Source organism: Argentina silus, assembly GCF_951799395.1.
Source record: "Argentina silus genome assembly, chromosome: 8".
Lineage (NCBI taxonomy): Eukaryota > Metazoa > Chordata > Actinopteri > Argentiniformes > Argentinidae > Argentina > Argentina silus.
In genome coordinates this window covers 5,357,479-5,372,859 of record NC_139662.1, presented here as the reverse complement: position 1 = coordinate 5,372,859, position 15,381 = coordinate 5,357,479, and the positions used below count along the sequence as shown (strand labels likewise).

The window sequence follows — 15,381 nt, the reverse complement described above, 5'->3', positions numbered from 1 at the left end:
CAGAGTTACATGAGTAGCAGTAGGATGGGGAGATACTGACATGTGCAAAGCAATGTCTTTGTCCACACTTGAGTGTTTTCGTTGATGTATTGAGACAATATCCTTTTTACAATATTGCACATGGAATCAAAAATATGGAAATACTTTGTCCGCTAAATCATATATAGTGGTGCATTATTAATTGTGATGAATTAAACTGATGTCAAAACAACTCACCACTGTCATCCGTGTCACTGTCAAGTTTTACTGCAATGTAAAGAAAGGCAGGTTGAAAATTCTTGATCAAATAAAGGTATTTCTAGACATCTGGCCAACACCAACATAATAGAGATTCCTGAACGTCTCCGAACATGTTACCAATACATCCCATGACCCTAAACCCTAGACATGTGTAGATCAGAAAGAATTTGAATAGTTATAAGCAAGACGGTGGAACAGTAGATCAACCTTGCCCTCTTACTTATATAATCAAATGGCTTCAGATCCTTACAAGAGTCTAAGGATAAACTAGTTCATAGAAAACCTACAGTTCTTGACGACCACTGACATGGCAGTTTTCTGGACAATGGTGCGTATGGCTGAGAAAGCCGCGTAGCAGCAGTAGTCATTCCTGCTGTCCTTCTCCAAAGCATTAGAGAAGTAGAGGTTCCCATTGTGACCCACGGATACCCTGTTATCCTGGGCAATATGCTTCAGGCCTGGAGGCAAAAGAGACATCCGGGTCACATGACTAAGCGTGAAAGAGACACCTGAAACATATGGCTACCATTAAGTAAATGCCCTTAAGAGTTTCTCTTTATAAATAATTGTAGGGAGATGTTTGGTTGGATGGAGCTTTTATGTTAGACCCAGGTCACTGTACCAGTGTGACGTTGGTTGGTTTATCCATTCACATGACTCATGTGGACTCTTGGTGAGATCGTCTGTGATTTAGTTTTACCTCAAGGTAAAAACCTAGATTACATTAATGATTTAATGATTAATGATAATGATTAGTTTCCAACATTATTGCTCTCTAGGAATCATAAATATATTCCCCTTCTGTTCATCATCCACTTTTTTTTTATGAGAAGCTAGTTGCTTTCAACTATTTAAAAAGCATACCAATTTAATAGACATCCAAAAGATAACGGTCAAAATCAGGGTCAAATTTCAGTTTGGCCTAGCGCTAGACTTTATCTCCATCGAGACAGCACTTCAGACAGCTCTGAGATGAACATTCAGACAAGCCCTCTTTTGTCAGTAATGAGAAAAAAAGACTGTATGTCCAACAGAGAAACTGAGGATAAACCTGCTCCATTCAATTTTAATTGAAACCGATAGAGAGAACATGGGAGTGTGTGAGTGTGTGTGTGTGTGTGTGTGTGTGTGCGTGTGTGCGTGTGTGCGTGTGTGCGTGTACTCACCAATAGACATCCAGTAGATCTGGCGTGGGGGAATGCCCTCTGGAGGGTTGCACTCCAAAATCACAGGCTGGCCCTCCTCAACAACGATTGGCTCAATCTTCTCCTTGGGGAACTTTGGAATGCCTGAAGAAGGGTACAGTATATTAAAGAAAATGAAAATACAATATACAGTATTAACTTTTTTTGTCTTTCTCTCACAAGCCTTTTGTGAAAATAATTTGTTGGAAGATTTTGATATCATAAGAGTAGCAATACAAAAGTGACTTACTGGACACAATAAGTAGAATTTCCTCTGATATAGCTGTTCCCAGCTTGTTGGAGGCATAGCATCTATACTTCCCCTGGAACACAGCAAGATTTATGTTGTGCATCACAAAACTGCCATTGTTCTCCTCATTCTTGATCCTGGAGTCAAAAGTCCTTGGGTCAAAGGCCTGGTCATCTTTAGTCCATTTGTACCTGTTGGGGCAACACAACTCCTCTTTAATGCTTTGTTACAAATAAGATAATGGTGAAGTTCATCATATTTTGATTCAACTTACACTCATTAGCATGCCATATTCATTATTCATATCATCATGTGTGAGAATAACGGAAAAAAACATACCATTTATTAGCAATTCATAATGTCTTGATAATCATCAAATAGCACCAAATTATTATTATTATTATTATTTATTCATTTATATTATTAGCATTTAATAAAGTAGCACCAAATTAAAATGTCAACTGGTATCAACAGCTGAAGGCTGATGTATGGTAATACTGTATGTGTAGTTGATGCATGCAGTAAGATGGAAACTTGAGTTTGACATTCATGCCAATGGATGTTTTCATGTCATATGGTGGACTTTATAAAGATGTAGCAGGGCTCCTACATCTAAAGGGTATTACTAGCCGGCATGCTTACTCTTGTAATCAAGCGTGACTCCATCTCTAAATCAATATAGTTTCCAGATTTTTTTTTTTTTTTTATATTACTGGTCTGCATTCGCAATTGTTGCTATTATGTGCACTGTATGGCCCTTTGGAAGGCCTGAACTGAATCATTTGTACAAAAAAACCTGGATAAATAAGGAGACCCAACAGCTGATCCTGTTCATCTCACTTACACAGGCTCTGGGTTGCCTTTGGCTTCACATTTCATGGTAAAACTGTCATCCAAGGGCAAGGCAATGACCGGGCTAGGAGTCTGCATTATTATGGTCGGCGGCTGCTCCACTGCAACATGAAAAAGACACATTAAGGTTTTAAGGTTAAGTATGAAAAAAAAAAGCATGCCAATGGAAATGGAAGCTCTATGAAAGTTGATATTGAGAAGTCAGCATGTGTGGCACAGCAGAACCAGGCTACGTGTCTGATCATATAACAGAACGGCAGACAGAGATTAAACGAACAACACATTCCAAGTCTGCACTGCATGTTATCCCCCCATCACCCCGTCCCCCCCCCTTGCAGCACTACTGTACATATACTGCATGCATAGACTTTAACCTATTAATACTCATACAAAAAAACAACCTCCTTCTATAGCTAAAGCTGACATACTCAAAATGAGTTATGGCTATCAATGTTTTTCCCTTGCAGCTGGACCATTCTCCACTCTTCACAGCTTCACTTGACATAGATTTACTCTATTACTCTTCCGCTTTGAACGCAATGTATGAAAAGTGCTTACAGACAAAGTTATTCTGCATATCTTCAGAATTATTGTACCTTTCAGGGGGATGTTGAGGCCTCCGGTCCTGGAGGTCAAGGCCAAGAGGAGAACAAGGCCCAGGCTCCATTGTGACCTCATCACCCCTCCAGCGCAGAGTCAATGCAGTCCAGGAGAGCAGATGGTACCAATGATAGCACCACAGCTTTGGTCCAACTGATCAGTTGGAATCAGTCAACACTCTGAGGTGGACCTAGACATGCAGAGACACAGGAGCAGGGCGGACTGTCAGCAGGCAACGCCTTAGCTATGCAAAAAATGTTTAATTACATTCTATCCCATCACCACAGGCATAAAAATAAATCTTTTTAATGGAGCAAAGTACATCTTTAATATCCCAGAGGGCCATTAGCTTTGCCCATACAAGTCATAATTGAATGCAGAGTTGCCTATGCCTACTCTTGATTATATTATAATATACAGTATATATAAATTCTAAGCTTGAACAAATAGGTGTCAGGTAAAAAGGAGTCAGGTAAAAGCTCTGCCTCACTGTGTAACAACTTCCTTCAAAAGCTAAAAGCTACCCCACACACTTTTCAGACTGGTGTAGTACATCTTTGTAGTGAAACATGGAACAGTGCTTGTTGAGGATTACCCTTTGAACTGTAGGCTGGGTTGGTGACATCGATTGGCATGCTTAGAGTAAACCCTATTGGCACATCGCTAAGCTGCTGGCTGAGATGATTGCTTGAAGTGGTAAACTTTAGAAGTTTATCTACAGTGGTGTAAACCCATGGGTATTGTGGGTCTCCTAATAAACAATACTCAGCCACAGTGGTGTTGCCAAATGGCTGCCACTCTACAAACTAATCCCTCTAGTCACAAGAGTGGGAGGCTGCCCTGACCAATCACAAACCAATTATTCATCTCATGCCAACCACCCACAATGGACAGATATGGTCAGGGCCCTCAGCAGTGTGTGTTTGCCATGGTAAGTAATAGGGGTTAATATGGTAATTGCTGTACACCAAGGCTGGGATTACTTGAATTGGGAATCAATTAACAAATTGGGAAACAGCACGATATTCTAAGTAAGGATTTAGATTTAATTTTCTTTTCTTTTTTAAGTAGAGAAGAATGGTTGGTCAGAATTCAAAAGGAACTTGGATCATATCCATAGATAGGTCTTGCAACCGATATAACTAGCAGTTAGTTTACAGTGCTTTCCATCTACACTGTACATTTTGACTTAAAACAGACACAGTTTTTCAGAGTGGACCACATGCATTGCTAAGAGGGAGCACTATAACAACTCTCTCTCACCTCAAGACAGTGGCACTGAATTACGAAAACCAACAGAAAACAGTAGAGCCTACTGTAAGTACATACGAAGCAGGGGACATGCTTATACTATAGCAACAGAATGTGAGTCTTTATGCAGATTTAGTTGATCCTGACAAGAGGGAGTCAGTCAACAAAACATTTGACCCCTGTCAAGGATGCAACTCTGGTTCAACCGTAACAAAGCCTCTGTTTGGAGAATACCTAACCAACATGTTGGATTAGGGAAATTATCACGCAACTCTAGCAAATGTCCTGTAATACCTGTCTATTTTACATTGACTCAAATGGCCCAAGTTGAAAACAAATCAATCGATTTGTTTATATTCAATACATTCTTGCATTGTATTGAAACGTGTGTCCTTGGGACGTAAACTGGTAAAGTACCATGCATTTGTTTGGTGAGCAGAGGGATCAATTACCAGAACACATGGCAGGATATTTAACCCACAAATCCCCAGGGATTGTGCTTACATGGCCAATAGGCAAGGGAAGGACTGTGTGATCCCCATACCACTAATCCCTATACGACAGGAGCTCAAACACACACACACACACACACACACACACACACACACACAGGTCTTCAAAATATCAAAACACCCCAAAAACGTTATAGCGTTCAATCTAGAACAACATATAAAATACAGTGGTACTCACTCGCCTTGGAGTCATTTTTGAGTGTCTGTCCACTTTTAGCTTGTAAGCAACTCAGAAGCACTGCAAGTCCATACAAAAGCTGATCACAGAGCCTTGCAAAATCAACAACATCAGACAGTCAAGGAAGAAACAGACCAGGAGCATACCAAATCAGAACATCCCTGGCTGTCCTGTCCAGTTCCCTCACGTTGCTTTGCTCCTCATACAGCGATATGCCTCTCAACCCACCCCTCCTCTCCAGCGACCGAAGGAGCGACAGGAGATTCACTGAAGTGACATATGTCGGCAAAGCCTCTCACTTGGCAAAGGGACTCGCTAAGCCCCTGACAATGACTTGGACAAAGCCACCACCACAGGGCCATTCAGGGAGCATTAAAGAAGGGGAGGAGAGGAAGTACATGCCTCTGTCCGTCCCTCCGTCCCTTTCCTTCCATGCCTTCACTAAACATGTGCAGGACAACACCCATTTACACCCATTTGAATGATTACAATGCAATGTGTTTTTTAACTCCTTTGAAAAGTGAAGGAGCTTTGATAAAGCCGCAGCTTTTGTTGTAGTGGACTGTACTGCTCGAGGGTGCGGATACTATAATAGAAGCATTCACTAGCTGTATGGTTTTATAGGTCTGAAATAGACATGATCTCTCTAATAGGCTTTATGTATCATCTATGTCATAATGTTGTTGTTTTTTATATATGAGCTATGGGTTGCCAGTTGTTTAACAATGTCACTATGATATGATGTAATAGTACTGAAAATCTACAAAGAGGTAGCAAGGAACTTCAAAATAGGATAGAAAATCTTTCCCCCAAATAATCTTCTCATTCAAGTCATCTCATTCTTGCTTTGGTATTTCAGGAATATTCTACATATAGTACTTCCCACTATTTGATACTGTATCCCTACATTCTATTACCATATCAATAAGTTATGACATAATTAGTATTCGTTAATAAGTTATTTAGATCACCTTTTTAATATCTTCATTGATACTGTTTAAAGGAATTTAAACAAATACTATTGCATTTACTATTAGAGAAGACTATAGCGGTTATAAGTGGGTCAACAACAAAATGCAGAGTGCATATTGCCTAAATAGACCTGAACAAACTTCAGTTTATGAGTAAATATTCACACGAAGCCTGGTAAAACTAGTCTAGACCCAATAGCACACAAAGCTGAACACATGACTGTGTTATCTTTAGATAGCTTTGTGGTCAAAGCATGAATAATTGCTATTTCAACAATAGAAACATTTCTATATGACTAATATGCCTCTTATCATTATATTGGAATACCTTTGTCTTCAGGTAGGCCTATCAACTTTAAGAAATATGCTCCATTTCCTGGACAGTAAATTCCCTATAATTTTATTATAATTCATTGAACCATTATTTATCTTTTGTAGTCTTATTGAGATATAATTTTATTTTCAAGAGACCTGGTCTATAAGACTATCAGGAGTAATTTAGTCTACTGGTCTACAGTATACATCACAATGTAACCACACAAAAGGTCAGAACGTGGCCTTACCTTTGAGGTCGGCGCCTCTGTTTGTCAGTGCCTGTCAAACCAACAGTACAGCGTACATTCCTTGTGATTTCTCAGGAAGACTGAAGGCAAGTCTGTAATCAACCCAGCCTGGAATCAACACAAACAGACAGCCCCCGACAGCCTTCAGGCAGCAAGAGCAAACCTGAACTGCCAGTATGACAGTACTCATACAACACACACACGCACACACACACACACACACACACAAACACATACACAGACACACAGAGTATGTAAGGTTACGGGTAAGCGTACAAGAACTTCTCATATTTAAAGCCTTCTTCTTTGAAAGCGTCCAACCAAAACATTGCAGTGCTGATGTTGCACATAGATATTCATTGTCAGATAACTTTAGTGCATTCACAGTGGGTTAGGGTTAGGTCTATGTGACAGTCATTTCCTACCCTCTCCCAGTTGTTGAATTGACCCATGGCTGATGAAAATATTGAATGTTTTGAGTGCATGTTTAGAGTCACTGTCAAACTGCTTTGGCATTTGGCATCATGTCAAATATACGGAAGCCATGTTGAGGAGTTAGTCAAGTACAAAACACAAAACATATTCATAGGAATGTTGTTTCTCCAGTACAAGTATCTGTCATGCCTTCAATTGACCTTTAAATACGAATGTTCTGTTTTTCGAGTGCATATATATGCAAGGAATTCTCTATATTGTAAAATGTGTCATTCACTGGAGTGGCAGAGAGAGAGTTCCTTCAGGCAGAGGTTTACGTTTTTAGCTTAGCTATGTGAGGACACGTGAAGTGCTGTTGCTAAATTGAATTCCGCAGCATGTAAGTGGTTTGCCTGCTACTGCATTACAAGTCTAAATCCTCAACAACAACAAAATACCAGAACCTGGGTAATGGCATTTTCTGAGGAAATTTTAAATAAATAAATAATTATAATTATACAGTTTGCCTAACCACTCATTATTCTTCTGTTGTTCTTTTCCCCATTACAAATATTAAAATGAAAATCTGCTAGGTCTATTAAAATATATATAAAAAGATAATAATAATAATTCTGAATACTATTACTTGGCAGACTTGACTACAGCAACGAAAACTAAGTGGATTTTTTCATAACCCTTCTGCATCATGGAACTCATCACTTGGCAGCACTTGAGTGACAATGAAAGGGACTTTCAGCAACTAAATCAATCTGCAACAGGCAGCACGAATTGGGACATGGGAGAGTGAGAGTCACGCTCTGCTTCCTCCCAGTGTCGAGGGAGATAGCGAGGGAGGGTGGGCGAGAGGCCACCACCACCGGCAGCCCAGCCCTGTGGGCCCACTTCACACCTCAACACAGCCACCATAACCACTGAGGAGGAGATAGGGAAATCGTTTCCAGGCAACAGTTTATTTAACTGTCCTGTTGCAGCTGGTATTTACTAGAAAATGATGGGTACAAGTAATATTTTCTCGTACTGCCAAAGAATTACAAAGAATTCAACATGATTTCAACTACCTGGTGCTGATTGGTACAAAGTGGTATTGTAAAGAAAGATTTACTGTAAACACTTTCTCAAAACACAGTAGCAGACATTAAAAAATAGCCAAACACTCTACTGGCTGAACCACTAGTGGTTTATTTCCTCCACAACCGAGAAAGGGGAGAATGGCAAAAGCTGCCAGCACTGAATATATCTGTTGACAGGTTGACAGCATTGGCTTCATCTTCTCTTATCTCTTTCTTTTCATTCGCTGGCAGGGAGAAAGAATGAGATGAGAGAAAGAGAGAGCTGCCCAAATGGCCTGGGCTTAGTGACGGGTCACAACAATAACCTTTTTTATCAGGTTTAGAATTAACAGCTGTTGGATCTCCTTCTCAATCTTAGGGATTACCATTCAACACTGAAGGGCTTAGATAAGGAAGATCATCAAACATTTCTAAATGGCCATGTCCAGTCTTGCAAAATACACACACACCCATGTACACTCCCACCCTCCTACTTACACACAACATGTCTACTCAGCATGCTAAAACTATTCCTCCAAATATGGCACACAGGAAAGCAATAAGAATAGGCCAATCTGACTCACATTGATTGGGCAGGTCCTACGTTCCTTTCTTTAAATGATCTGCACCTGCAACCTCGCTTTCTTCAAAAACTTGACTGAAATAATATATTATGAGTAAAAGGGTATAACGTAATCCTAAAGCTTATTATGCAGTGTATGACAGCACTGCATTTTCATAAAAGACTAGAAAGAGTGCTACTCCTTCTCAATACACCAATCCAAAGTACCTTTGACATTAAGAAGTATTAGAATTTACAAATGCCTAATCTGGGTACATGAAGATTCAACACCTTAATAATCATTTGAAACTGGTGGCACATGGAACAACAAGCATATGTGTTTTCATGTACTTACATACAGTTAAAGCTCTGAAAGAAAATGTAATGGAAAAAAATTAAAGACATCAATCAGACTAGATGACACATCAAAACGTTTCTGACAAGCTGAGAATTAAAGAGTATAATGTCATCTCCTAACATGCTGGGAATACAGGACTGACTCATCCCTACCCCAAACTGCACCCTCAGAGACATTCCTCAAATATGGTTACATGTACAAGTTCTGACAGGGCCAACACAAAACTTTACCCAAGTCAACACGATAAGGTTCCTCACTGCAATTTGCCACAATGAGGCTGAAATAGTGAGTTTTCTTCACCAAATAATCATTTTGGTAAGATGGTTGAGATGCTCTGGTGAATGGCATTGCATTGCATGTACATTTTAGAAGCACAAATCATTGCTGTAGCAGATTGCATGGACAGTAGCTAGGGTGTTGACGTTGATGACCCAGTACACCACACTTTAAAATCTGGTCATGCTAATGCTATGCAGGGCTCCAAGCCAACAGCGTTTGAAGAAACTCACTCGACCAGGTAGGTCTAAATTGCAACTAGCATGGGACAGCCACCATGAGGACACCAGCTTGTGTGGTAACTGAGCGAGAGGTGGCCTCCCCAGTGTCTTACACAGTGTCATGACAGGGGCACCCCTTTAAAAAGTGTCAGGGCCATTGCCGCATTAGCATTTTGGAGCGGGATGAATGAAAGTGTTTGTTCTGGTCTGTGTGCCCAATTGAAAGAGTCCATTAAGTAGTATTTTACAGGCTGCTCTGTGCTTGGTTGGATGTTTGGGACTGAGGAAGGAAAGTTGGACCTCACCTTTAACAAAGTATACTGTATCTTATAAAGGCGTATTGAAGTCTTCATAAACCATCAATGAAGCCCATACTGTAGATCCTTCACTACTCATTTACCAATCCTTAGGCCTGGTGCTTTCCATATGTGGCATGAATTTATGCCACCCTTTAAGTGTTATGACCAAAGTGAAACACAAAGGGCTATACATGCTGTACATACACTCACAAACACTTTATTAGGAACACCTGTACACCTTCTCATGGTGGAGGTAGTGTAATGGTGTGGGGAATGTTTTCTTGGCACACTTTGGGCCCGTTAATACCAATGAATCATTGCTTGAATGCCACAGCCTATTTGAGTATTGTTGCTGACCACGTGCATCCCTTCATGGCCACAATTTACCCATCTTCTAATGGTTACTTCCAGCACGATAATGCACCATGTCACAAAGCAAAAGTCATCTCAAACTGGTTTCATAAACATGACAATGAGTTCAGTGTTCTTCAGTGGCCTTTCCAGTCACTGGATCTGAATCCAATAGAACACCTTTGGGATGTGGTAGAACGGGAGATTCACAGCTTGAAAGTACACCTGAAAAATCTGCAGGAATTGCCTGATGCAATCATGTCATCATGGACCAGAATCTCAAAGGAATGTTTCCAACATCGTAGAATCAATGCCACGAAGAATTGAGGCTGTTTTGAGAGCAAAGGGAGGCCCTACCCAGTATTAGCATAGTGTTCCTAATAAAGTGTTCAGTGAGAGTATATGTAAAATGGGTTGGGTAAATGTTTCATCAAAGACATTAATCTCTCATGCTAGGTTGTGTTTGAAGTCATGGTCTCACGTTAAGAGCCAACTATCAATCAACATCTGTTCACTCTTGGTAAAGGATTGCAACATTCCCTGAAACATCGTTGCGTACTGCCAATTATAATTTTAACTCTTTCTCACATAATGAAAAGCAACAATGGTAAAAATGAGGAACTTCAAAGGTTAGTCCATGTCTTTACTCAAATCTAACCTTAGACTAAACCCAAGATTGCATAGGAGAGAGGAGAGCTATCAAAAGTCACTTATGGTAAGGGACTGATCTTAATTTATGACGGGTGGTACACGCGTTTCCAATTTCAGTCACAGTTGTAAAGAACTGGTGAAGTTTACCTGCACACAGCGGATACCTACCGGTAGCCTATATACTGTATATATATATACTGTAGATAAGGTAGGATCAACAAGTGAAGGGAATTATAAAGGACATGAAAACTGTTTGTGTAAGGAGTCCTCTCATCCTGCCAAAAGACTCTCTCTTTTGTTATCTCTTTTAGTTAATTGGCACCACCTGTGCCTTGTTACTCAAACAGCATATAAGCCTGGCCCTTTTGTTACTCTGTGTTCAGTCTTGAGCCTACTATGTTGAATGTACCAGTGCCACCCATGGCTTGGATTATAGTAAAGCTCTACCCTGTGTTCTTCCTGCACTTGGGTCCACTCCACCATGTTACAGTTTGGTCCATGGCATGAATGTCATCCTAGGTGTGCAACCGTATGTGCTCTGCTATCTATTTAATGTTTTAATCTGTATTTTTTGTAAGGGGAAGGTCAATGTTTTTTTTTTCAAGCATTCGGGGAGTGTATTGACATATTTTGCTTGGGGGAGGTGATTTCCTCCTTGTACACCCCTATCATAAATAACGATCAGTTCCTAATTATGGACCCTTGAAGGTATCTCTCCAAAGCATGTCCACTTTAGTTTTCACTGGTGACAACATGTCTATGGAAGAGGTTAAGAGTTACTATGTGGACTGACAACCCTCATAAATCCCTTTTATCTTCACAGGCGGTGTGAAGATGAAGCTGGTATGATGCACGGACCTAGAAAATGTAAACAATATGCTTAAAACCTAACCTATAAGACACAGTATGGAGGCTGATTAGAATTCAACTGTATAGCATATGGTATCCATGGGTTAACTAAACAAGTGTTAAAAACATCTAATCTATTGACTGTAGAGTAGTACTGTACATGCCATCAGACAAAAATAGAAAAAACATGAGTGAACGCCGAATAATATCAGCAGCATGTTTCTGCAGCTCGCAGCAATAAATTCCTGTCACTTGGGGAGTTAAACAGCATATGAGAAATGTTGAGCTGAGAGCATTTTCAAACAACTATGATATAAACCCCCTGAAGTTGTTGTATCATTGTGTACAAGTGTGACCCCTTAAACTCACAGTATTCACAGGCAGCAACCCTTCACACACTTCAACAAAACTAATAACTGCACTTCAATTTATCTTTATTGCTAAAGTTGTTACAACTATAACTAGATAACATGAATGGATATACAGTTCTGTGAGAGCTTCCTCTAAACTGTGTATTGACTGCAGTGGGGGGAGTTATAACTGCTGCACAGGAGAGAGAAGGCCATGGGAAGGGAACTCATTAGCATATGAATCAGATTCCAGGACCAGGAAAAGGCAGACTTTCTGCAAAGGACCCGTTGTTAGGAATATCAGCGGTGGATGAGTGAAATCAATGAGTGGTGTGGAGGTGAGAGTTAATTCTCCCATGGAGCCAAGAATCTCAGGAGCTAGCTAGTGGAAATATCAACTTGAACAAAATATCAAACAAATGCTTAAGGACACATTACAGCTATGGACTCTTCAAATCCTGGTTGTTCTTGGCAATACTACTTGTGGTATTATGGGAAGGCATACTAGCCTTAAGAAATTGACTATATAATACACTCTGATGTGGCTGAAGGTTGAGCCATTCATTCTACCTGTAGCTCCCTTCACAGCATCAAACGTCCAGCACAGTGAAATCACAGAGATTCTCTCTCCATGACCACTGTCAAAGAAATGTACATTAAAGGGATAGTAACTGGATATAATCTTAACAAAGTGTCTTGGTGTATGAACTGGAATGAAGGTATGTGGTTAATCACAGAAATTTGATTTAAGAGTGAACTTACATCACTCAGTCATAACTAGCTATGCTTGGGGCTTGTTGAATATGTACCAATGGTTTTGAGCTCTCTTTATCAGCCAAACTTTGAGAAAGTGTGTTCTTGTAAAGCTGAGGAGAAAACTCCCATTTGAAGTTGAGGCATACATACAAAAAAAGGAAACATGTACTGACACGGCCCTCATGTGTCATCGCCCTCTTGGCTCCTGTCTCTCATGTGAGACTTCCCATCATTGTGTTTTCTTACTTGCGTGTGCCATAAATGTCATGTTCCGACTGCTGAGACACACTGTCAACCAGGGAGCCAATATGCTGCAGAGTATTTCTGCCACGGACCAAGGAGGAGATGAGGGTTGTCTAAAAAAGGGACCAAACAGTGAGGACACTGTTCAAAAGCAAAGAGCCCTGGCTGAATGAAGTGGAGTGCCAATGAACCATGTTCCTCACTTGCTCGGAGGAATGCAGGCTATTGTCAAGCTTTTGCGAGAGAGAGCCCCTGGAATTGTAGCATGGTTTGGGGGGGGGGGGGCAGGGGCAGTAGATGGATGGGTGTCCTTGAACCCCAAAACCCCCAGTTCCTCTCCCTCCACAGGTGGTCGCTGGGGAAAATGCTAACAGGAATGCTGGGTCCAGGCCAGAAAGGTTCGCAGGGAACATTGAATTCTGGCCCTTTTAGTCAATCTGATGAAAAATCCAATGAGACAAAGAATAAAAGGTGGAAATTAATGTTATAAATCTGGAATTAAGTGTGGCAAATGTTAATTCTGCTAAGACAGATGAGAGTGAATGCAAACTTCATTGCCAAATCAATTCTCAGCTCAGACCTCAATGAGTGAAAAATTTGCAAGGCAGATATTCAACAATTGAAAAGATGGCCTGATGTCTTTGAAGATGTTGGTCTGATTCAAACTCAAACAGAAAATTACTTTTGTGTTGGTCATGTTTTTCAAATATGAACCACTGCTATCAGCAAAAATAGAGGGCCAATACATTTTCTCACCAGTGCGCACACCAGCGCTCAAATGATCATTTCAGGCCCTCTCTCTCCTGTGTCTCTCAAACAAAGCCAACAAAGCACCATTAACCTAATTATTGGGACTGAGATAAGGGGGAGAGAATCCAGAGTGTCCCAGGCAGTGTTCCACACAGGCAGGGAGTGAGAGTCGACCACTACACACAGCAGGCAACAGTCAGTTCCATGGGAAAGAGCCATAGAAAAATGCTCTTTTCATGCATATAGTGTGTGAGTGTGTGTGTGTGTGTGTGTGTGTGTGTGTGTGTGTGTGTGTGTGTGTGTGTGTGTGTGTGTGTGTGTGTGTGTGTGTTATGATAAAACTATAAAGTGTGGAGGGACAGTATCATCTATCAAATCTAAAGTGTGAATTGAAATGACTCTTCAACATAACACATACAGTATTAATGTTGACATAATTTCTACCAGCACTCAAGGCACCTGAAGCAAGTACATCACCATTCACCAAGGAGATTGCTTAATTTATGCACATATGCATTATCTGTAGATTATCTGCTTAAACAGCACTCTTGAATAATTCATCTGGTTGACTGCTTTCTCTTAAGACTATTCACGATTGATATGTTAAACTCACAATTGTTGGACTTCTCTGGGAAAGCAAATATACAATATACAAACATAAATGAGTCCTTTTGTGGGGCCTACCGACACCAAAAGTGAGTTTTATATTGTATCTCAGCGCAGCTACATTATTTAACTACTTGTTAACTACTTTCAGTCGACGGTTCGACCCCTCACTATGGGACACTCTTTGCTGGAACCCTATTCAATCACGCCTCTACAGGCTGAGGACGCTTGCAGGCACGTAGCCTCGCCTAGTGCCCAGCCTATAAAGGCTCATGCCTTGGGTGCTCATTTATTCTTTCCATTCTTCACTCGCTGACTGTCCGAAGCTTACTGTAGTGCGTCCTCGTGGCTAGCTAGCAACTTAACTTGACTGGTCTGAGAATCTTATGATTCTACAGCGGCATTAGGTTGTCTCTACCCGGACCCTATGGTTTCAGCTCGACATTCACTGAAGAACTCTGTAGAATTAGTAAGCCAAGTTGAAGAGTTTTCACCTTGTGTGCACCTGCTTCTCTCCGAGTTAGCCAACACAAGAAGGTTGATAGCTAGCCTCGTGCTCACAATTCCACTGAATAGTTTGAATTCTTGCTAGATCGGCTATAATTGCTCAAGTTTTACAACTTGCTAGGTCCCTCATGAAAGCTCAGGCTAGCACTTGAAAGGTAAGCTAGCTTCGAGTGTTTGTGGTTTACGAACCATTTGAGCCCTAGCTTTGACAAAGCAAATTTCTTTCCCGCCTTGTGCAGGGAATCTTAGTGCCCTGTTCGCATGAAGGTTGGCTAATTTGGTGTTTGTCATTTTATGACTGGAGCAGGTGGCTTATCTGACAGTTGCTAGGTCATTCGTTTTGTGCAAACAGAGTTAGCACCATCTCAGCTACTGCTAACTTCAGGGCTTGATTGTGCTCAGGCAACTAGCGCGCTAGCTTTCTTCCTCCATCTTAGTGAAGCTTACTGCTACAGTAGTTTGGTGTGTGGGTGAGTACCTTCTCTCCCAAGAGATTTTACTCACTACAGTCGGTAGT

At 40.8% G+C, this 15,381-nt stretch overlaps 1 protein-coding gene across 6 annotated transcripts in view; it reads right to left on the bottom strand.

The window, feature by feature from the left end:
- The window catches only part of chl1a (cell adhesion molecule L1-like a), a 35,217-nt gene that overhangs the window by 16,771 nt on the left and 3,065 nt on the right, over positions 1 to 15,381 (bottom strand). For 2 of the 6 annotated variants that reach the window (XM_083674914.1, XM_083674918.1), the window contains exons 1-7: positions 6,602 to 6,726; positions 3,123 to 3,316; positions 2,519 to 2,627; positions 1,675 to 1,865; positions 1,407 to 1,529; positions 528 to 698; positions 217 to 246 (exon numbers count right to left, since the gene is read on the bottom strand). In XM_083674914.1, the coding sequence (XP_083531040.1) occupies positions 217 to 246; positions 528 to 698; positions 1,407 to 1,529; positions 1,675 to 1,865; positions 2,519 to 2,627; positions 3,123 to 3,204 (706 nt within the window). In that variant the 5' untranslated portion in view covers positions 3,205 to 3,316; positions 6,602 to 6,726. Of the gene's footprint in view, positions 1 to 216; positions 247 to 527; positions 699 to 1,406; positions 1,530 to 1,674; positions 1,866 to 2,518; positions 2,628 to 3,122; positions 3,317 to 3,721; positions 3,742 to 6,601; positions 6,727 to 15,381 lie in introns of those variants that run through there. The other 4 variants (XM_083674917.1, XM_083674919.1, XM_083674916.1 and 1 more) reach the window with 3 other exon arrangements.